The sequence below is a fragment of the Labrus bergylta genome, chromosome 13 (genome assembly GCF_963930695.1).
Source record: "Labrus bergylta chromosome 13, fLabBer1.1, whole genome shotgun sequence".
NCBI classification, from domain to species: Eukaryota; Metazoa; Chordata; class Actinopteri; order Labriformes; family Labridae; genus Labrus; species Labrus bergylta.
In genome coordinates this window covers 28,616,439-28,638,873 of record NC_089207.1, presented here as the reverse complement: position 1 = coordinate 28,638,873, position 22,435 = coordinate 28,616,439, and the positions used below count along the sequence as shown (strand labels likewise).

The 22,435-nt window shown below is 40.5% G+C and overlaps 1 protein-coding gene across 2 annotated transcripts in view; it reads right to left on the bottom strand.

The window, feature by feature from the left end:
* osbpl6 (oxysterol binding protein-like 6) overlaps positions 1-22,435 on the bottom strand; it is a 40,901-nt gene that overhangs the window by 3,041 nt on the left and 15,425 nt on the right. Inside the window, exons 3-22 of one of the 2 annotated variants that reach the window (XM_029277468.2) lie at positions 18,714-18,836; positions 18,286-18,339; positions 16,433-16,546; positions 16,174-16,341; positions 14,259-14,409; positions 14,008-14,111; positions 13,448-13,540; positions 12,375-12,543; positions 11,043-11,173; positions 8,258-8,365; positions 7,723-7,854; positions 6,805-6,892; positions 4,387-4,640; positions 3,740-3,877; positions 2,761-2,824; positions 2,492-2,570; positions 1,789-1,933; positions 1,536-1,680; positions 443-569; positions 150-272 (exon numbers count right to left, since the gene is read on the bottom strand). In XM_029277468.2, the coding sequence (XP_029133301.1) occupies positions 150-272; positions 443-569; positions 1,536-1,680; positions 1,789-1,933; positions 2,492-2,570; positions 2,761-2,824; positions 3,740-3,877; positions 4,387-4,640; positions 6,805-6,892; positions 7,723-7,854; positions 8,258-8,365; positions 11,043-11,173; positions 12,375-12,543; positions 13,448-13,540; positions 14,008-14,111; positions 14,259-14,409; positions 16,174-16,341; positions 16,433-16,546; positions 18,286-18,339; positions 18,714-18,836 (2,510 nt within the window). The remainder of the gene's footprint in view (positions 1-149; positions 273-442; positions 570-1,535; positions 1,681-1,788; positions 1,934-2,491; positions 2,571-2,760; positions 2,825-3,739; positions 3,878-4,386; positions 4,641-6,804; positions 6,893-7,722; positions 7,855-8,257; positions 8,366-11,042; positions 11,174-12,374; positions 12,544-13,447; positions 13,541-14,007; positions 14,112-14,258; positions 14,410-16,173; positions 16,342-16,432; positions 16,547-18,285; positions 18,340-18,713; positions 18,837-22,435) is intronic. The other variant, XM_020634442.2, reaches the window with a different exon arrangement.

Sequence of the window (22,435 nt, the reverse complement as noted above, 5' to 3'; positions counted from 1 at the left end):
ATCCCAAACTTGTTTTCATGAAATCCATAATGTAAACCAGCAATGACCAATGTCAGCATTTTTTCACATATTGGCTCTAAAGAATGAATATACAGCTGCTGTCTGTCTGTCACTGTTTTACACATTGAGCTACTGGTCGGCTTGTTTACTTGAAGAAGCGGGGCTCCTGTTTGATCTCGTTCTCCTCTTTCCACTTCCTCCTGGTTCTCTGCAGATCCTCAATACGCTGCTTCTCTGATGAAGCTATCTCCAAGTTCCCCTCCTCCAGGTGCCTGTGTGACCCAAACATCACTTTAGATTGTAAAACATACAGAGAGCACAGATAACACCAGAGCAGTAGCAGGACACATCAATCCACATTAATGAGACAGAAATACTATTGCATTTATTTTCTCTCCTGTTTGTGAGAAATCGGTCGCACATCATGCTAGTGATGCTGTACCTTTGATCGGGCCTGAATCGAGCATCTGTACGAGGCAGGACATCTTTCAAATCGGGGCAAAGCTCATTCAGTTCAATGGCAAACCTGGTGAAGCCGTAGTACAGCTCGTAGTCTGTGGGCATGGAGCCTGAAGAGGAAAGACACATGAACAGAAAGCTGAAAATCTCACAATCAATTCATCAACATTTCTAACTGGGCTTCCTTTCATATCCACTGACATGGGTCAGGAAAACATATTGAGTGAAAATGATCTGATTTTTGTCACTGCCAACATTGATTAGATCTGCCAAAAAGAATAAGATTTTTACAATATCACTTCTACTCCTCAGCTAGCCACGACAACATGTATAATGTTGTCTCATAGTCCACTGCACAGCTCCTACATTACACCTTTTGTACATTTTTATTTTTATTTTACATTTTTAAATTCTATTTTATATATTGTAATATCTTCTTATACTGTATTATTTAAGTTGTTGTTAGTTCTGCTTTATTTCCTTCTTAACTGTTTAGCACCAATACACCAAGTCAAATTCCTTCTATGTGTAAATGTACTTGGCAATAAACCCCGATTCTGATAATGCACACACCATTCATTAAGCAGATTGTAATAGCTCCACACTGGCTGCACCTGCAGCCCGTGAGAGTCACATAAAACAACAACCAGGTAACACGCGTTAAAGGATTATATCTTAGTTATTGGAGCGAACAGAGTGCTCTGTAACAGAGTTTGTTCAGCTGAGTTTACAACTACAGACAACAGTTGATACCTGCTTGATAAACAGACACAGAGAGAGAAAAGGCAAAGACCGTTTGATACAAAGAAACTATACACAAATCAAAATCAACACTTTACTACCTGTATTCATGTGAAAGTCCACAAAAAAAGATGTGTAAAAATATATTTTAAAGTATAATCTTTAGCAAGGATTTGGCAGTAGTACATTTTAGCACCACACAGTGTTGATATATTTTCTATCGATTTGTGGATCCCTTTGGCCGGGGGGCATCAAACGTAATCTGTTGTACCACTACTGAGAACTATCCAAAAACGTCCCCTCAAACCTCCAGTGGATGAAGAACCAGGACCTACCCGGCCTCCAGACGCATTTGGCAGAAGGGGGGACCCCACAGTAAAGACCCTCGTGCCATTTCCCAAAGAGCCTGTTGATCACTTTCCCTTCTTGGTCCATCACAAACCCTTGAACCTCATTCACATTAGAACTCCAGTAGTTCCCCTGAAAGACAAATGCATCCTGGTTACCCACCCCTGCTAAAGAGGCACACTTCACATGAAATCATAGCAAGGTGATGACGGTAGAACGATTGCGGTGTCGATGTTCCACCTTGACGAAGGTGAGTTTGCAGAGACAGGCGCTGCTCTTGGTGTTTCTGATGGTGATCTCCCCGTAGTGTTCGATCCACCGTCGCCCACTGAGGATGTTGTGGACACATGTGGTGACTTTGTTCCATTCATAGTGATCTCCAAACCTGGAAATACACAATAACCACTGATCTGAGAGGTCTTCTTTCTGCATCACCAAAGATATCTGAGTAGATTTATTTACTGTTTTATTTGTCTGTTGATTTATACAAAGATTTATATCAAATCTTCTAGTTTAATCAAGCAGCTTTTTCATTTTTCAGCTTGTGTAAATGATTTGTTGACGGCATTGTACAAGGTTGAGAACTCCTCGTTAATTCATGGGGGGGGGGGAGACCTACGGCCGCTGCGACAACGACATAGCCTCTGCACATAGGACACTAGACATAACGGCTACGCTATCCTGCACCTCTTGAATTGATTTTTATTGTTCATTGTCAACTCTAATCAGTCAATTTAAAATGTCTACAAACTTGCACAAAAAGTTTGCTTCATTATAAAAACGTCTGTATTTTTGACCTGCAACTTCTAAAGCATGCTATTTCAAAGCCAAACCAGATGATTACATTAACTGTGATATGACATGCATTAGGCATTAGGGCAAGTTGCTAACCTGTGATTGAATGCCTGGCTTTAGGTTTAATAACTGAAAGCATCAAAGTTACCTCGGAATCATGAGATTAACGGTCCCAATTGGCAAAATCTCCATCGATTTCCCCCAAAACTTGTTTTTCCATCTCATATCTGTGAAGCAAACCAGAGTAAAAGAACTGAAAGTGAACAACAAAGTACAGAAAGTGACTGCTTTGCATTTCTCCTAAAAAAAACAAAGATTTAAAAAGATATCAAGAATCAGTCAAACTGAATGAAATAAGCTCAATGAGGCTGGAAGGTACTGTTTCAAAAGCTCTCACTGTTGAGGTTTGTTACCCACCTTGCCAGAAGATGAAGTTCTTTGACTCACAGTGGCAGGCGGAGACGGGTGGGTGGTGGCTCACCTTTGAGACCAGATCAAATAACCTCAGTCAGCTGACACTTCTACATCATTTACATCCATGCAGTCTCACACATAGGCCGCACCATGGTTTAAACACTGATTCATCTTTTCTTACAATAAATAAATATCTTCCCTTTTCTTTAATAGGCTAGTTTATAGAATATTTTTTCAGAGAAAACAGACTTTTATTTAAATCTCTGGGCCCAAGGAGGCGGTAGGGATTATTTTCCACCACCTTTTGACTTATTATAACCAAACAATGAATCAGTTTGTAAAGACAATAATCAGCATAATCAATTATTAAAGGTAGGTTATTGTCCTAACTTTACTTTAGTATACTATAAAGTACTCAAGACTGCACCCTTGAAAGGTTTAGTTAAATCTGGAGGAGAAGCTGTGCAAATTCAATGCAAATGAGAATCTTTGTGCCAGGATTTGTTTGGCTAAATCAAATGCTGGAGCGTACTGGTGCACTGGATCCTATGGCAGTTACAGAAAAGTCCAACTAAATACAATACTGCAGTTTTACTTATTGCTGGAAAAGAAAAATACAATCCAAGTTCAGTTGCTTTATGCTGCACAAACGTTTTTATGAAGTCACCTTTTGTGTTTGCTTTTTTCGTGAATAACTCAGAACTTTTTTGTGACCTTTGACTCTAATTCTGTAAAAAATAAAATCAGCCTACAGCTAAGATAAGAACATATAGTCTTTGAGGGTTTACATGTAGAGATTGTTTCTGAGCAGTCACAAGTCAAGCCCACTGAATCCCTCTGTTTTACACATCCATCACCGTCCAGTCTGACAGATAAGCTGCAGAAAGCCTTCAAAGCACCTCACACACATATTTTATAACTATATATATACAAGATAATACTTCTGATTAGAGTGCTTTACATACTGTCTGCGCTCACTTACCTGTTCCGAGAAATAACAGAAGCCCTTATCCTGCCGAATACATTCATAAGTCTCTCCGAGGAGCGGGTTGAATGGCTTACTTCCTGCTCTGTAGTACGTGGAGGAGTAGCCTGAGACGGCAAAAGCAGCGACGAGAACCTGCCAGAGAGTCAAAAACATGCAGCAGCAGTCATAAAGAGAGAGGATTAAAGGGGTTTATATTAGTAGGCGGCTTTGTCACGAATAAGCCAAACATTAGCATGCATTGGACATCATCAAAAGGAGGAGAGACAGATTAAAATAGGAGGATCCAAGGTCGACAGCTGCACTGGAGCATCACAGACACGGCCTCAGAGTGAGACTATTAATGTCTGTCCTGTCTGTTAATATACCTCATCCAGTGTTAATCTGCACACCATTTTCTAATTTAGTCATAGTCATAGTCTCCTGACGAAAATCTCCTTATATTGAGTCAGATATTATTCATTTGTTATTGATTTAATTTAGTCAATTAGTCGCTGACTAAAATAAACTAAAATAAATGTGTCTGAAAGTTGACTCACTTGAGAGTCTGCAATTTACCTTCAAAACATCAGATTGTTTTGATCAACAGAGGGTCAAACACTGCCTACATGCAACACCTGCATGTAGTCCAGTGACATCATTACCATGCGTTCAAACGGGTCCTCGGTCTCTGCGGCCTTGTCCAGCAGCTCGCTGTACTCCAGCTCTTCACACATGCGTTGCAGGGTGTTCAGGGGCTCGTTGAGCTCCACAGGCATGGACACTTTGGACAGGTCCTTGCCGATGTTGTTTCTGAGGATGTTCCAGAGGTTGATGTTGGTGATGTCGGGACATGGAGCCGGCAGGCAGGTGCGCCGCCCATTACGGAAGGCACTGCCAGCAAAGTCTCCGTTTGCCACTGGGAAGAGAAACAGCTCCTCATTAGTCATCTATTTATGGTACAACACTATCTGTGACTGACACAGACCAAGTGAGAATAATGCCCTTCATAATACAGTAATGTGGATTTTCTTTACTTTTAGAGCTCTTAAAAAATCCAGGTATAATCAACAGTTAATCAACAAATCACTTATTTTGTGTCTGACATTAAATCAAACAAGACATTTTTTTACAGAAATATTGAGTGACACAAATGTTATCTTTACTCATTACCAATCTTTTTTTTCTCATAGTCCACTGCACAGCTCCTACATTACACCTTTTGTACATCTAGTGTTTTTCATGTTTTATATTTTACATTTTTAAATTCTATTTTATATATTGTAATATCTTCTTATACTGTATTATTTAAGTTGTTGCTAGTTCTGCTTTATTTCCTTGTTAACTGTTTAGCACCAATACACCAAGTCAAATTCCTTCTATGTGTAAATGTACTTGACAATAAACCCTGATTCTGATTCTGAGCTTTAAACAAAAAACTGTTAATTTTTCTAGAGAGACAGCAAATTCAATCGAACTGAATCAAACACACTGTGGATTGTACAAAAACAAACGTTCAACGCTGCTACCTTAGTACAGACATTTTTTTTTTTTTTTTTTTAAGATTAATTTTTTGGGCTTTTTCGTGCCTTTAATGCGGAGAGAGGACAGTGGATAGAGTTGGAAACCAGGGAGAGAGAGCCGGGAATGACATGCGGAAAGGGGCCACGGGTGGAAGCAAGCCCGGGCCTACCGCTCGAGACGAGAGTCTCAACACATGGGACGTGCGCCCCGACTTCTGACATTTTAAGGACAAACTTTTTAAACATCTAATTGAGAAAAAAACGCCAACAACTCTTTAGTTTCCGCCTTTAACAGACAATAACAGAGCAAGAATAAAAAAAAACCCAACAGAAGCCAATACAAGTTGTCAAAAAGACGATGTCTAATTAGGATGACCTCTCCAATAAAACTCTTAAATTGATGAAAAAGCTTGTTTTGTCATTTCAGAGCCTTGAGACAATCACTACAGAGGATCTGTCCTCTCCAGCTATAAGCCCGAGGCATTCAAATATCTCTCCACAAAGAATCTTAAAAGAATAAGTCTTTAATTTTAACCCTGAGTCATACTGTGAGTGGAGGCTGAAAGTTGTAACACGCTCATGGCCCTGATTATTCAGGGTTTCTGATATTTTTTGAGTTCTTCGTATAATGTATGCAGATGCTGCCTGGAAAGATCAGCCTCAATCATCTAATGACCCATCACTCAGAGGCTTTACGGTTCACTTTGTCAAATTTGCTGAAATGACGAAGGAACATAAAAAATGTAGTGCATTTACTATAGTTGTACTTTCTTTCATTTACATTTTCTACCTTTATATGCAACTGCAAATAATAAATAACTTTATGCATGGTGTTATTGTTAAGATTTGAATTGACATCCAGCATTTCACACCTATAGAAAATATTGTGTCAACTTAGAAATTCTAATTTACAAATTCACATACAGAAGGTTGCAACAGCAGCTCATCCGAGGACTTTTTCATGCTGTAGACCATTAAAATATGAACGCCTTTAGTTGAACATGACACAAAATCTTGAAATCTTTATAAAACAACTGTATGAGTATGCCCATTTCATGTCAAAAGTGTTTATTTCAAACACCTTAAAATAACATCAATCTCAGTTCTGTTTAGAACTGCAGATTTCAGACTATAGGATTTGTTTTGTTACTATGAGGTACTTCTGTTTGGTGTGTGACAAAGATGGAGGAGGGAGATCCCATCCCTCTTTCCACAGATAGCTTTCATAAAGTTTAAGTGAAGCCCTTGGCACAGAGTGACCCTGCAAAGTCAACTGCCTCTGCCACTCTGATAAATGAGCCTGCTAGGACCATACTGGTGTGTGTGTGTGTGTGTGTGTGTGTGTGTGTGTGTGTGTGTGTGTGTGTGTGTGTGTGTGTGTGTGTGTGTGTGTGTGTGTGTGTGTGTGTGTGTGTGTGTGTGTGTGTGTGTTTGTGTCTGTGTGGATGTTTTAGAAGAGGCCTCCACTGAGTGGGATCCCCCCGCATTTTTAATTTCCCCCTCCTTTCATAAAAGGGAACTATGGATGCCTGATTCGTGATGGTGCAGAATTGGACCTACTTTGTCTGGAGACGTTATCGGTCACGCTGGCGTTGTCCTCGGAAATGTTATCGCTCACATCGCTGACGTATGACTCATCGTCTGAGCCCTGTGAGGGGGACAGGTACAGAACACAAATGCTGATCAGAATCTCACACACAGTTTGCCAGTGGCTAACAAACTGCAGCATCGGTCTGCTATCTGTCCCACTTCAGTAATCACAAGACGAGACACTGCAGCATTTTCATACTTTATATTTAGCAAACACAATTAGGCCATTGCCGCCTTCAAAGAGGAGCATATTGTAGCCCCCGCTGCACTGGCTTTGTTACAGTAGCCTGCTTCTGGTGAAGTGTTGAGCATACGGTGTGACACAGGTCTGAATAGACCTGCTGTTGGAGCGGGAGCACAGGTGCTTGATGAATTTCCTCTGTGAGTAATCCTGCAACAGGCCTGAATGCATGCCAGAGGAGCTACAATGCTTGATGGCTCCTGAGAGACCACATCTATCTGTGTTCTCTCAGGAGCATCTGGATGTTCACAGAAGCTAAAAATGAAGAAGGATGGAGTGATTATTTCAAGTGATGCACCGAAGTGCCACATTAACCAGGCTTCAAGCTACAAATCAAAAATGTGAGCAGAGGGAGAGTGTTTTGCACTTTTGAGCCTTTGGGCAGTTTGAAAAGACACCATCCTGTTTGCGCGACTGTGTTTGAGTTTCCGTTATATGCTATCTCTGCTCTTCATGCTACCCTCATTAATTGCCGACTGCAGCTCCACACACAGCCATCACAGTGATGTTTTATCTAGCTTCCCAGCAGCAGGGCTTGTTTAACCCCCCTCCATCCTTTATCCTCTTCCTCCACGGCCCCGCTCCTCAGGCTCCAAACTGCCGTCATGTCTTTTAAAATGCTGCTTCTCGAATGCCCTCTGTTGTACCTCATTCTCTGACGAGCTGGCTGACAGAAGCACTTCCTGGGCATCAAAGAACTCAGAAACAGACTCCGACATGGAGAGTCGGCTCTCATTAGAGGCCTGCTGAGTCAGAGGGATCCCCATCTGTTCCCCTTCCTGCAGGCAAACACATGAAAACACACGAGATTTTCACAGCTCCTTCACTTCTATGACGACAGGTTTAAGAACCAAAACAGCCCTGAACAAACACAAACAGCAACAGAAGACAACACAGAGACGATTAAGCAGCGTGTGAATCCTTGCCAGAGGGCAGGCTCCCATCAATTTCTGATTAGTTCCTTTTTCCATTAACCTTGATGACAGGTTCTGCATAGAATAATGATTCTTTAAACCTACCTGTCACAGCGTACTGCTAAGATCATGAATATTTAAGGACAGGAATCAATAACACAGTTGACAAACACTTAAACTGGCCAGCCTCTGAAGCCTCGATGTTTTATCAGTATAAGATTCAAGAATGAGTTTTGCCAGTAAGAACATTGACCACATAGTGACCTACCTCATCAGGCGTGGAGATGATGTTCACACTGACAACTTGTTCAGTCAGGACAGATTCAGAGTGGATGCGGTTCAGTCGAGTTCGAAGTTCAGCGTTTTGGGACAGGGCCTAAATAATAAAATATGTTTTTTTTCTTAGTAGGTTCAACAGCTCAGTGTTTAAGAGCAGGTTTGTGCTTCTCAAACTGTGGGGTGTGTCCCCACAGGGAGGGGCGTGGGTTCATGACAGTGTTACCCTCGTGACTAGCCGAAATGAGTGGCCTGGGCCCCCTTGAAATCTGATTGGCCAAACAGGTGCCAAGCCAAAATCCTACCAGAAAAAGTTTGAAAACCACAGTTTTAACTGTTTTTGGCCTCTTTGTTATGCTACACAGCTCCTGGTACAGGTCCTTGTGATATCATGCATTGACTATTGCTACTCTCTACTGGCAGGTCTTCCTACATGCACTATCAAACCCCTGCAGATGATACAAAATGCAGCAGCACAACTGGTCTTCAACCTTCCTAAAAGAGCACATGTCACTCACCTGTTCATCTCCTTACACTGTTTCCCAGTTACTGCTCACATCAAATTTAAAACTCTGCTGCTCGCTTACAAAACAGACACAAAAACGTCTCCTCCTTACTTTAACTCTCTCATCCAGGTCTACACTCCCTCCCGCCCACTACGCTCTGCCAATGAAAGGCGTCTGATCCAACCTTCACAACAGTAGAGTCCTAAGGGCGCGGTCACACTGGCCATCCGTACCGTGCTGTACCCAAGCACGATTGCCCCCCCCCCCCGCAGTGCCATTCACCCGCTGGCCGGCACGGCCCGCGGTCACACTACACAGGACTATCCTTGCTTAAGCATGATTACCTCTTTTTTCTCACGATTATGTTATTATGAAGCCTGCTCAGTTTACAAACAGGTGGACGAGAGAGAGAGAGAGAGAGAGAGAGAGAGAGAGAGAGAGAGAGAGAGAAAGAGAAAGAGACGCACAGTCGAGTCCGCGTCTGCAAATCAGAGAAAAACACAGAACATGACAGCTACTTTTCTGACTTTACAGCTTATTTTAAGCCATTTTAATCAGACACAGCAATAAATTAATTAATTGTTCTCCGATGTGCGGGACTCGCGCACGGACTCGGCCGCGCGGACGGCCGCACATCGGAGAACAACACAGAGCATGACAGCTACTTTGTGTCTTATATTGTGTCATTTTAGTCAGATACAGCCATGAAACTCTGGATTTCTCCATAATGAAGGCTGTCAGCGTTGTTTACCCGCATGCTTGTGCTCATGCATGAAGTGTACCGTGCTGAAGCACACCTCTCCGAAGTGTGCCAAAGCCAAGGAAGTGTACCGTGCCTGAGCACGATACAGAGCGGTCACACTGGTCAAACGAACTGGACTTTAGCGTTAAAGCGTGCTTGGGCATGGTACGGATGGCCAGTGTGACCGTGCCCTAAGTCTCTGACTAGACTCTTCTCCTCTTCCCCCCCGGTGGTGGAATGAACTTCCAAACTCCATTTGATCTGCAGAGTCCCTCTGCACCTTTAAGAAAAAGCTAAAGAGCCAGCTCTTTCATGAATACCTACTAACTTAATGATGATGGTCTCCATATTATTGATGATGATGATGGTAATGACGATGGTTTTTGTTTGATAACGATAAGATGGTTTCTATACTGATTAGAGCTCTCAAGAACTGCCCTCAATGTTGTGCTTTGCCTCTGGTCACTTCCTGTCAGCACCTGTGTGTCCAATCAGACTCAAAGCTGATCGTTTGCTCTTACTGACATTGTTCCCTTTTTTCTAGATCTTTGCTTGTGTTGTACTTAGTCTCTGATGTACGTTGCTTTGGATAAAAGTGTCTGCTAAATGAATTGTAGAATATTAAAACGGTAAAACAGCATTATTGAGTAATTTGGGATGCAGCTGCCTGCTGCTGCTAAAACAAATTATAACTGAAACAATCAATGAGCTTTAAGACTCAAGACGGTCTTCAGACTTGATGATTCTGTGTTAGTTTGTCATTATGAACTCCAACAACATCAGGAAGTCAGGAGATCTGTTGTTTATATAAAATGTATATTATACCTAGGTTAATTTAATGCATACATTAAAAACAACATAAAAAGGAAAAAAGACAGAAACAAAGACTGTTATCACAATGTAGATTAAAATAGTCGACATGAGCAGCTGTCGCTTTAACAACAATTACTCCAGCCTATCAGCGTCCCTCAGAGCCTTGCCATAGAAGCCTGACCGCAAGCCTACCACAACATTGTCACACAAGCCGCCAATTAGGAACAAAGCAGAGATAAAGCAGCAGAAACATCTGACTGAAATTATGTCAACTGTTAGCAGAGGAACCATCCAATTAAATCACTGGAGGAGAGAGACAGCCCTAAGGAGCAGAGTTAATGAACAGCACGGCACATTTCACTCTAAACCAATTAATACGGGAAACGATGATTGAACTTTCAGTCCACACTTGCCTGCACTCTCGTCTCCACACATCATGTTTTCATTGGGATTAGTATGACTGCTTGGCATTAAAGACAGCCTGTGTGGTTTAGCAGATCTTACAACCTGACAACTAAAACATCGCTTTGACTTTAAACACACCCAAATATACAGAACTAATGTCCACATCATTACTGGTAATTACAGCCTAATAAAACACCATATTTATCATCTCAAATTCAATGTACCCCAATATATCTGACAAACAGCTCAGATTGACCATCCCCAGCAGCAGGAATGATGCATCATGGGTAAAGGTGAGGGCTGCTCATTACCTGTGACAGAGACTTCCTGAGAGAGTTGATCTGGGCTGACGGGTCTGTATGCTCCTGGTCCGACAGAATCTGTTTGATCTTTTCTTTCTCTATGGCCACTGTGTTGAAGGCCGACTTCAGCAGGGAGTGGACTGCACAGGAACAGAAACAGAGACAGTTTGCTTTACACCACACATTGAAGGTTTTATTGGATACTTTGCTGCAAACCATGAATTCAAAATCTGCATTCCACTCGTGGAATGCAGATTGCAGAAAACTGCTTCAACTAATGCACATTAGTATTTTCAGAGGGAATATTTTAAAGCTCCTATGAATTGTGTTTTTTTAGGTTGTTATGAAACATAATGAAAATTAATACCAATGCCTTTTATGAACTAAAAAAGCAAACAACAATATCTGAGAGATGATTCATTGAATGGACACAACCCACAGGAGCTTTAAACCTGCTCATTGCATTTAAACAGCAAATATAAGAGTGTCTTAAAAACAGGAAAAGTACTTTAACCATCTTTAATTCCGAGGATGTTGGTTTTGTTTAACAGAAAGTCAAACCTCTACCTACTCCATTAAAAAGGTACTACAACACAAAACCTACGACTGCTGGCACGAGGACTATAGCCTCTGTTCATACACATAACGTAAACTCTAGGCTAGCTGGCACCCCAGGAAATAAGCTTATTTAAATTAATTAAATAATTGACTTAAAAAAAAAAAAAAATACTGTCAGTGTATAAAAAATGTACTGTAGCAATTGAGAAAAAAAGGAAAAGAGAAGAAAATGACAGCTATTGCTTCACTCAGTTACAGCAGCTTATCATTTCTCAAGCTGTAAGATGATCAAACAAGTTTGAATTGCTTGACAAAAGTTTAAGACGTTTTCATTTCAATGTCAAGTGGATTCTTTCACCAGCCCTCAGGGCTTTTTTTAAATCCCAGATTATTTTAAGTTTATATTTAATACATAATATTGTTTTTTTGCACTGATAAAATAACTAACTAACTAACTGAGTAACTTAATAACTGGTGTTTTTTTTGATCAAGTCTGGCAGGTAACATCTGTCTTTAAAGTGTGATGTTTTATCACCAGAGACAGTTTGTTTAGTCAGTTTTATTTCTCTCCTTTACATCAGCAATCTCTGCACATACTTTGAGTGCAATGATATCATAACTCATAACCCGAATTTCCCCTCTGGGGATCAATAGAGTATTATCTTATCTTAAAGGCTATGCATTGACAGTGAAACAAACCATAAATACATATGAAATGATAAACACTATGACATATCCACTTATGATCCCATGTTAATGCAGCCATGCATGCAGCCTGCCTACCTTTCTGAGAAATGGTGCAGAATTCCTCCTGAAGCTTAATGTAATCACTGGCGCACTCTACGCTGTCTGTCAGTCGGGAGACGGGGGGCTGGAAGTCCACCAGCTCGGCACAGAGGTTTGGGTTGGATGAGTGGAGGCGGACAGGGGACATGCTCGCAGACTGAGGGACCTAGAGAGTGACAGTGACCACAGAGGACAGAGTGTCGATCAAATGAGAGACACGATAACGTGTAGTGGGACAGACAACCTCAACCAGGTTTGAAAAACAAGAACTTTTAGTAAAGCCTAGTTCACTCTATTCTTCTCTTACTATGTTGTGTTTTTGTTGAAGAGATTTCCAAGCTTCATTAGTTTGACATCTAGAAACGCAAAGGTAGACTACAGAAAACTAGTTTAACTCTGTGGAATAAGAAACATTTGCTAAAACTCCCTTTAAGCATACAGTAAGGGTTTGTTCAAAAGAGGAGAAAGAAAATGGAATGAAAGCGCATTAAGTCTTTTTGCAAGACGCACAGACGTATTTGCAAAGTAAAGTAAAATCTGAAGAAATGGAACTTAATGCCATGACACAGCACACACAGAAGTGAAAAAGACAGGGACAGACAAAAACATAAAACTATGTTGAATTACTATGTATGTGTGCGACAACAACATCCCCAATTAAAACCAGTAAAGAGAGCAGTGAGGGTGACTTTATTCTTAATGCAGGAATCAAACATGTGACTTCTTAGTTACCGTACATCAGGGTTTCTGACCATTTTACATCTAAAGTTACCAGTGTGGAATTAAAACTACACTTTTTCTATTGAAATCAGTTTCAAAGAAAATGTTAAATACACTACACATTGATATATATAGATATGTCCTTAGTGGACTTCAATAAAAAAGGTAAAACAATATATATTTAGCTCTATGTTTAATTTATTGAATGTTTGGCTATCATTATAGCACTTTGTAGCTCAACGCTTTAAGAATAGATACCAGAATATGTCTATGAGTGACCACGATCCACTAATACGAAATCCCAAAAATCATGAGTGTGTGTGTTAGTTAGTGCTGGAGGGCAGAGATACCTGAAGCTGGAATTTTGCATCTTTGCCGACACTTTTTGTTCTCCATCTTCTGTTCAAGCGCTTTTCTTTCTTTGACAATTCTACACAATTGGTCTTTGCAGCATACATGGATCCAAATATGCAAAGCATGGTTAATAGGACAGAGCACATGGCATTTAAAGCAAAAGTTAACACACAGATTGATCACAGTGAAATGGAAAAAAAAGGACAACATCCTAACGAATGAGTCGAAAAAAAATACTGGAGCCAACAGAATGTTTGTGGTTTGAGAAACATTATTATCAAAGACTCTTAGACGAAAAAACAAGTTTAAATGTAAAAGATAAAGATCAGTTTGAAGAGCTTGCAGGTGCTCATGTGTGTCCGACTGAATCCTGTGTGCCTAGAGAGATAATGATGGTGCCTCCTGGCTTTATAATGGACTGTTCCTTTTCATAGATTCACACACCTACATCATTACCTGAGGCTCCTCGCACACAAACCTGGAAATAAAACACTAGCTAAACTGCTACCGCTGCTCTCTGTACCTGTGTGTGTATGTTTGTGGGGTTTTTTTGTACCTGCATTTCTGTGAAGTTAGGCGCAGACTGTGTCCTTTGTAGAATCTCCAGATTCTGCAGTAACTGGCTCAGCTCGGTCAGGTTGGACTGGCATCGTGCAAGCTCTGAAATTTAAATTCACAACCCACACAAGCACAAACACATTTTGCTTAATTTGCAACGCATTGATCATAAAATGTTCCCCCCAACAGTTCAGAGGACTGAGCAAAAGGCACACAACATGATTCATCAGATTTGATATCAGAACTTACCCTCTGCACACTTGTCCATCTCCTCTGACTCCTGCAGCCAGGCGGCCACCTTGCTTTGTCCGTTACTGTAAGAGGCAGGAAGGCTGTTGTTGCTGCTGCTGCTGGGGTCTGCCGGCTGCCCCCAGCACGGCAAGCTGCTCGGCTTGGCTTGCTGTAGGGTCAAACAAACGCAGATGAATTGGTTATTGTGTCCACACATTCAAAAGTTAGAGTTTACCGTAGTATGTCACACCCCTGTGAGCTTCAGTTCATAGTATAGCTCTTTGAGTCACTTAATGAAAGATGGAATGTTCTTGATTTGGGCAGAAATGTAAGACCTAAATGATGTATGGATGATGCGTCTTGATTATTAGAGAAAATGTTATGTCTACAAAAGTGGTTGCAGACAAAAAGGAAAATATGTAGAAGACACCAGACTTGGAATTTTTCTTTCAGTTTATAAAATCTAAAATGTTAACGTTATGAAGAAAAAATCCATCAACTGACTGAACATTTGAGGACTCTTGTGCAACAAAGACATCCTGGTATTTAAATGGATTACATTTAGTATGAATCATCTTACATCATGACAGCTGCAAGTATCTGAAGTTCAATAACTTGCCTTTTAAATTCAGCAGGTTGAAGAACATTATTTTAAGAATATGTTTTTGTCTGCTTTAACAATCTTGCACAGTACAACACCTGCCATGCCGAAGCTTTTTTTAGGTATTTGAAAAACACCTTGACAGTCTTCAGTCTCTGAAACAACGGTTCATTCTGACTCTGGGATTGGACTCCCTCATTTAAGCTTTTCTTCTGGGAGAGCTCATCAGACTACAGCCAGCTGCTCTGAATCCAGATCCCACTGATCACCTTTAATCGTGTGCATGAAGGTCAGGAGAGCCTGCAGCGGCTGCATCCTCACATTTACACACAGTCCTTGTGAGCATTGAGACTTGAACTAAACTAGTAACAGTCCTGATAATCAAACCTCTAGGTATCTCAATTAGCTGAATACAATTACAGATCCTATCAGTGTAACTGCATTGGGAAGGTATCTGCCTTCATATTCACTGCCACTAATTCAACCATTGATTGCATAATACAGGTAACCCATCAGGGCAGAAGTGACTGAAGAAGTGTTTGAAGCAGATTTATTAGATAAGTGGCTTACATACATACTGGGATTTTAACACAAGCTGTCTATAGCTTTTTTTGTAGAAAAATTAAATTGTCAAAGCGGACATTGAACATTACACAGAGTAAGACGTGATCACAAAATCCAAAAGACGATCAAATCTGTGATGTGACCTCAAAGGTCTGTGGATCTCTGATAAGATCATTAACTATTAATAAATTCAAAAAATAAAAAATGTACATAATACCAGAAGAGATGTCAAATAGTGTCTTTTTCCAGCACATTGATTTGTTTTTGCTGCTGTCCTCTATTTTGTAAAATTAAAAATGAAATATCTTTAGACTTTGAACAGTAGGTTGGACAAAACAAGACTCCAGTAGTAATTACTGAAAGCTCTGGGTACTGGGTCGGGACCCAAAAGTGGGTCGCAGAGCTGTTTTCAGTGGGTCCCAAATGTGTGCCTGGAAAAATAATTGTGCCAAAAAATCTATTAAGTGCTTTATAAACCTGTTTGTTTTGATCCGTCTCTTTGTTCTGTCACATGTTTTTTACCATCTGAGTTCCAGACTGCACAATCTTTCATTCAATACATTTGATGGGGAAAAGAAAACAGAAATTTGGATTTCTCTTTAAGGAGTTGGTGGTGGGTCCTGAGGCTAAACCAGTTGAGAACCAGTGGCTTTGCATGCATTACTTTAACCAAATTGCTAAATAGAGACCATACTTCAGAAAGATGTATGGTAAGTTGTAGTATAGAGTGCAGTTGTTTTAAAGGGAGGGGAGAATGGGAGGGCTCACCTTTGTTTCACGTGCAACACTCGGGGCAGGTTGGGGGGACTCCACAGCCGGGGGAGGAAATGTTCGCATGGTGGCCTCCCGAGGAGATCGCACAATCTCGTTCTGTCGGTAGAGCCGGTGATGACGCAACTTGCACACCCAGGCATCGAAGATATCTTGAGATTTGACCTGAAGAGGACAGATTCAAAATGTATCACCTTGTCTCTCCTGTTTAGCGTTGATTTGAAGACCACATTGCCTTTTTCCCCCTCTGTGTTACCTTTAGGTGATAGATGTGCTCCTCAGTGTCGAGGTCGATGCGACACGCCTTCTTCTTGATCGACATGACTGAGAGGCCGACGTCGATGCTACCGTGTAGCTTGCCTTTTTGGATCTGATGCAATTCATAGACAATCACAGTTTATAGTCAGCTGAGTCTTTCATAAATCATAGGATATCATTTGTATCCAAAATGACATTTACAATAGACTTCTCTTTCCTTTAAAATACTGACCAAACCACGTTGTGGTCTTTAGACCTTTGTCAAGTAAAACACGTTTACCCAAACAGCTAAAAAAAATGACTGACTGATGGAGTTTTGGTCCCCCTACATTTGAACAAAAACTGTAATAATCCATAAATTGTTCAGGTCATGTCTTCCCAACCAGAGCTAGTATGCTACAGGCCACTTCTGCAGTTATCAGTGTGTACTTGTTAATATTGTTGAGTTTCTCGATTAATTTACAACATATTTATAAATTGATGAAAAATGAATACAACGTTAAGATATGAAAACAGTGTGATCACAAATTGAGCGCAGCGTTAGTTCAGGCAGGCCACGGGTTCACGCTCTACTATCATGCCAGAGTTTTTGGTAACAGCTGATCTCACACAAGCCTCATCAGCTGATGGCTGATGAGGCTTGAGCCATTTGATTTGCTTCAAAGCATCCTTTTGGCCAAATAGAACTTATGCCGCCTTATTTAAACTGCTTTAGCCTGCCTACTCTTTCGCTGCTCCCTCTGCAGGCCGCGTTTGCAACCCTCCTCCAGCCCAGCTCCTCCTTTTATGCTGTTCTGACTTAATCAATTTGATGCTGTTGTCATTGATGCCTGCTCTGTTTGGGTTTACTGCTTCTCTCCCTGCCTTAAGCTTTCCTTGTATGCACGGGAAGGGCAGGGAGATCCCAGAACAGAGCCATGCCGCCACATGTAAAAGAAATTGCACCAAAGTATTTTGTCTTGACAAAGTGGGCCTGACTGAAGTATAGTCACTGTAATGTTGACAACCAGTAAGTTATAACACATTCAGATGATTCCATCAGAACACAATTGTAAAGGTAGCTACAGTTAAAAACACAAGCGTATAAGGAAAAATAAACATAATAAAGTATTGTTACATTATCCACTTGTATATGATTGAAATTAAGGACTATCATGGAGTTTAAAAGGAACACATTTGGAGATGACTGATAGTGTTGAAAACAATGCTTCAGCTCATCTGATAGGAATGTATGTCAGGTTAGAAAACTATTGGAAAGCATGGTTTAAAGTTGTGTATTCAAGTGGAAATGAAAATCATTCTCTGATTCGAGTAGCCTCGTTTCAGGGTCTCTGCTGTCTTTTATTTGACGACGGAAACACAGAATGAAAACAACAGCCTTAGTTTTGGAGCAGTATGTTTGATGAAAGGTGTCCCTTATGGCTTTGTGATTTTTTTTTTTTAGGATTTTTCTGGCATTTCCCCTTCCCTGGATTGTATATGTTTACTTTTTTCCAAATCAGAATTTAACTTTTCAAACAATGAAAATTAGAAAATGAATAAAATCACTGAGAGCTGGAGATTATTTCCAGCACTTCACATTTGGTACTGCAGACGAGCTTGATGGGGGTCTAAGGACAGAATCTTTGAGCCCACAGTTTGTCTTTACTGTCTTCACAGTCACATGTTACATTTTTCTGTTTTGTGTGTAAAAATGTCGGCTCTGCTGCAAAGTGACATGGCGTGCTGAAAAGAAAACACAGAGCATCCTGACCAGTGTTGCAGATGTTTCTGCTGACTCATTGCCGAGCCGAGCAGATGTCAGGCCTGGGTGCCCTGTTTGTGCCTGTGGATACAGTCAGAGTTACTTACATCAATGGGAGACTTTGAGTACTTCAGGATACCATTGTCCAGAACGAAAAAACGCTGAAGAGAGAACAGACAGAAAAATCACATCTTTGTTAAATAACAGGAGCGAGTAGACATTCTATATTGTTTGTATTTTGCACTTTAATGTATCAGTAAAGCTGTAGGGCATTTGTTCTGTCTGATCAGCGGTTTTATGCTAACAACTGGTTTCCACTGGAACTAAAGTGGAAATGTAGACTTCAAAGGAAATATCTGGGATGCTTGTAAAGAGGCCAAAAGAGGGTAAAGCAAAGTGTATAAAAAAGAGTATTTCTTTCAACTAACAGCACTTTACTAGACATAAAACTGTTTAACATTCAGGGTGCAGGTGTGTTTGAAATGTCTTTACAGCAACAAAAGCTTATGTGAATCACTTAGCCCGTGTATCATACCTTGTGCCAGCCTTTCAGGGGCCATTTCCGCTTCTTCAACATAAACCCCTCGTGCTTATCAGGCCTTTGGACGTTGCTTTGACCGATTTTCAGCCCCTCAATGATTTCCCAGCTGTCTGCCTCCTAGAGAGAAAATAAAACACATATAGCACTGCTGTGTCAGAGGTAATCCAAAGGAGAAAACAGGAGATACGTTTGCTGTAATAAAAAAGAAAAGATTCTCCCGTCATGCCCACAGCCTGACAGACAGAGCAAAAGGAACACACTTGTTTTATTCTTTTTCGACAGACTGCACATTTAAATAAATACTGCCTCATTCAGATTCCCACTGCTCTCTCAGCATTTCCACTCCATTAGCTTCAACTGACTGTGCTCATCCTGCAGCTGGTGGGTCTGTAAATCAAAGTGACGCCTCTGGAGTAAAGGGCTAGCAGGGTCATGCGGGGACAGGTGAGACATCACATCGTTGTAAACATTGGGGGACTATGTTGGGAATCATGGGATCATATCGACAGCAGAAAAATGTTAAGGGATAGAAAAGGATGATCGACCTCCTGATACACTGGCATCAAATGACTTTTCTACAAGTTGGACATTTTTCCCCAGACATGAATACTTTCCTTGTCAGCTATTATAATCTTGATTAACCTTAACATTTGTGGCTAGGGTAATTATTTAACAAAATTGAGTCTTTTCTGGTTATCAGAAATTGTTTAATATTGATTAAAAGATGTGTTATGGTCTGGGTTTATAAAAAATGATCAATGTTCTTTATTGCACTGTAATGAAGTTGTACAAAGCTGGGGGGGTGGCTGTGGCTCAGTGGTGTTTCCATCCCCAGCTCTGAACTGTTCTCGGGCGAGACACTGAACCCCAAAACGCTGATGCCTCAGCGGCGTGTGAATGTGTATGAATGGGATTAGTTAACACTGAGTCTGACACTTTGCATAGCAGTCTCTGCCACCAGTGTGTGACCTACACACTGTGTAGTGTGTAAACAAAAAAATATTTTTCTGCCATGGTTAGAACAGTTTTTTTTAAATGTTTTTTTTTACTTATTGAACATTTTTCTGGTTAATTGTGAAGACACACTCATATCATCATCGGCTATCACATGTCATGTTGGGCTGTTCAATCAAGTTAGAATATGTTAAATTGGTGAAGCAGGTCAGATTTCTAATTTCACACTTGAATCACTAGTTGTATTCCCTTTAAGGTAAAACCAAATAACAGCCTACAGTTCTGTTCATTGCCCCAGTGTGATCTCGTTGTGACACTCTGTTAAGACGCCTGACCTTGGTTTGCTGGACACTTAACAAAAGGAGACAACAGCTTGTATAATCTAATGACCAGGACAAAAGTTCTGTCCTGTAATGAGGTCATGTTTCTCCACTGACATCAGCCCCTCATCAGCCCCCTTAATAGTGGCCCTTCTTAAGGAGCTCCAATTTAAAATGAAAACGTAGCCCACTACTCAAAGCAGTTCTGTCTTAAGCGGTAGAGATCCACTCATAATGTCCAGAGCTTACAGGTCATTAAAATTCAAACAACTCATCTGTATTATGATGCATGTAAAATGATCAAAACAAACTTCAACAGCTTCTGTATTTAGAAACAAACGGCAATAAAAATGATGAGTGTCTTCGCTGACAGGCATTAACAAGCAGCAGTGAGAGCCCTTCAAACAAACTTCCTGTGTTCTCTGCAGGATTACAAACAGACTTTCAAATGGCAAAATCAATACAGCACTAAAGAAGGAATGGCTCCCCCTGCAAATATCGCAATTCAATGCACTTTCCTGGGCAATCGTTTAAGAATCTGAACCATCATCAAAATCCTCATGAGAAACAGTCCACACATGCTGGAATAAATCCTTATCCCAATATGCCAACTTTCAGTTTATGTAGAAATGATAGCGACGGTCACAGGAGAGGCTTTTGTTACTTGACCCCGGAAGCAGAACTGAGTTAAGTTAAAGTGATTTCCTGCACTCTGCTCCCGTTCATTGATCTCACTGCAGAATCATTTCAAGCTGAATGAGCTGGACTCTGCGTAAGCTTTCGGCTTTAATGAAGGAGCATGTGGAAGATTCAGGGAGGGGCGGCCTGCTTCCCAAAGGCAAGAGAGTAAGTTTATTCCATGAGCTTGTTCTTTTTCTCTACAAAATCTGAAAAAATAACAACTAATGCCTTGTTACTATATAAACTTTACTTCATTTAATTTAATAAATTTTGTTTGTATTAGAATTTTTGGTTTTAGACTCATTTCACATTGTTGAATAAATGTGTTTTATGATATTAATTATATGCAAAAAATTACAGTAAATAAAAAAAACTTTAGCAATCCCAATCAGAGAGCAAATCTAACAGTCTTCTCGTGTCCGCAATAGAGCTGGGCACTTATCCAGTTTCAATTTCATATTCGATTTTGACTTTCCCACGATCATGAAAAAAAGATAATCGAGATCAAACATTATTGTGCCACATGCTGTGTTGCCCTCGTTTTATCATGTGTGGTAAAGGTTTCAAAACTTTTCAAAACTTTTAAAAGTAACCCATGAACACCAAGATTCCTTCAAGTGTTTGTGTCGGCGTGTGCCCCCCCCCCCCCCCCCCCCCCCGGCCCCCCCAAAGCTGTAAACCTAGGGGAAACACTGAAGCATGTGATCCAGATGTTGTAAAATCAGTGACTATCATGTTTAATAACCTCTACCTATATCTATTAACATAATCTTTTATGATTAGGATTTTTGCAATACTGGAGCAGCCATAGTCAGCCTGTATGGTGACACTGTAGCCTAGTAGAGCTTGTAAAGCAGCGATAAATCAAAGTATTACAGTTAAGGTCTCCCTGAGCAGCGGAGAGGACAAACGCTCCTTGTGGACGTCTTCGGCTAAATCAGCTCTATAAATATCAGAGCGACAGCCCACTTCTGATGACAACTTTCTCATTGCTGCTGCTCCAACAGGCACTGACAATCCAACTAAAGAGTATCAGTCTGTATTCCTGAGTTAGAGTTCAAATCCTTTTAATCTAACATTTAACTTTAAAATCTAAGATGCTTCCATGATCATTGATCAAAACTGCAGAGTGACTATAGAGCAACATATGTTTGACTTTAATGGAAGGAAAGACCAATTTATTACTGCAACTATTTTATCTTATTCAAGATAAAAGGTTAATACTCTCATTATTTAGGAAGCTCATGGTCTAATTCTAACAAAACTGAGAACAAAGGTTTTTTTTATTAAATGTCCATAAATCAGTTTTTAGGTTTTTCTTTGGTAGTTTCATTGATGACGACAGCTGAAGAGAGAAAGGATATATTGGGAGAGAGAGTGAAGGATGATACAAGGGTCAAGGGTCAAGGGTCGGAGTCCAGCCTGGGTGTTGCTTTGTAGAGGACTGTAGCCTCTGTGTATAGAGTACAGGCTCTAACCACTTAGCTAAACCTGCAACTGTTTTTCAGACTATATGCTGAACATTTGTTTGTATCAACGACTTTAATATGAGGAATTGTTCTTTATTTCAATTTCTGTTATTACAAACTTTACACCTTAACAGTTTGTATTTGTTGGTCCAGCAAATCACTGGAAACATTTGACATCTGAAGAGGAAGCGAGGAATATATAATGGTAGTTTTTCTTCTTTTTAAATCAATGAATGGTAAATGAAGATAAAAGCAGCGGATTGACTGGTAGTAAAAATAACGTCTCACTGCA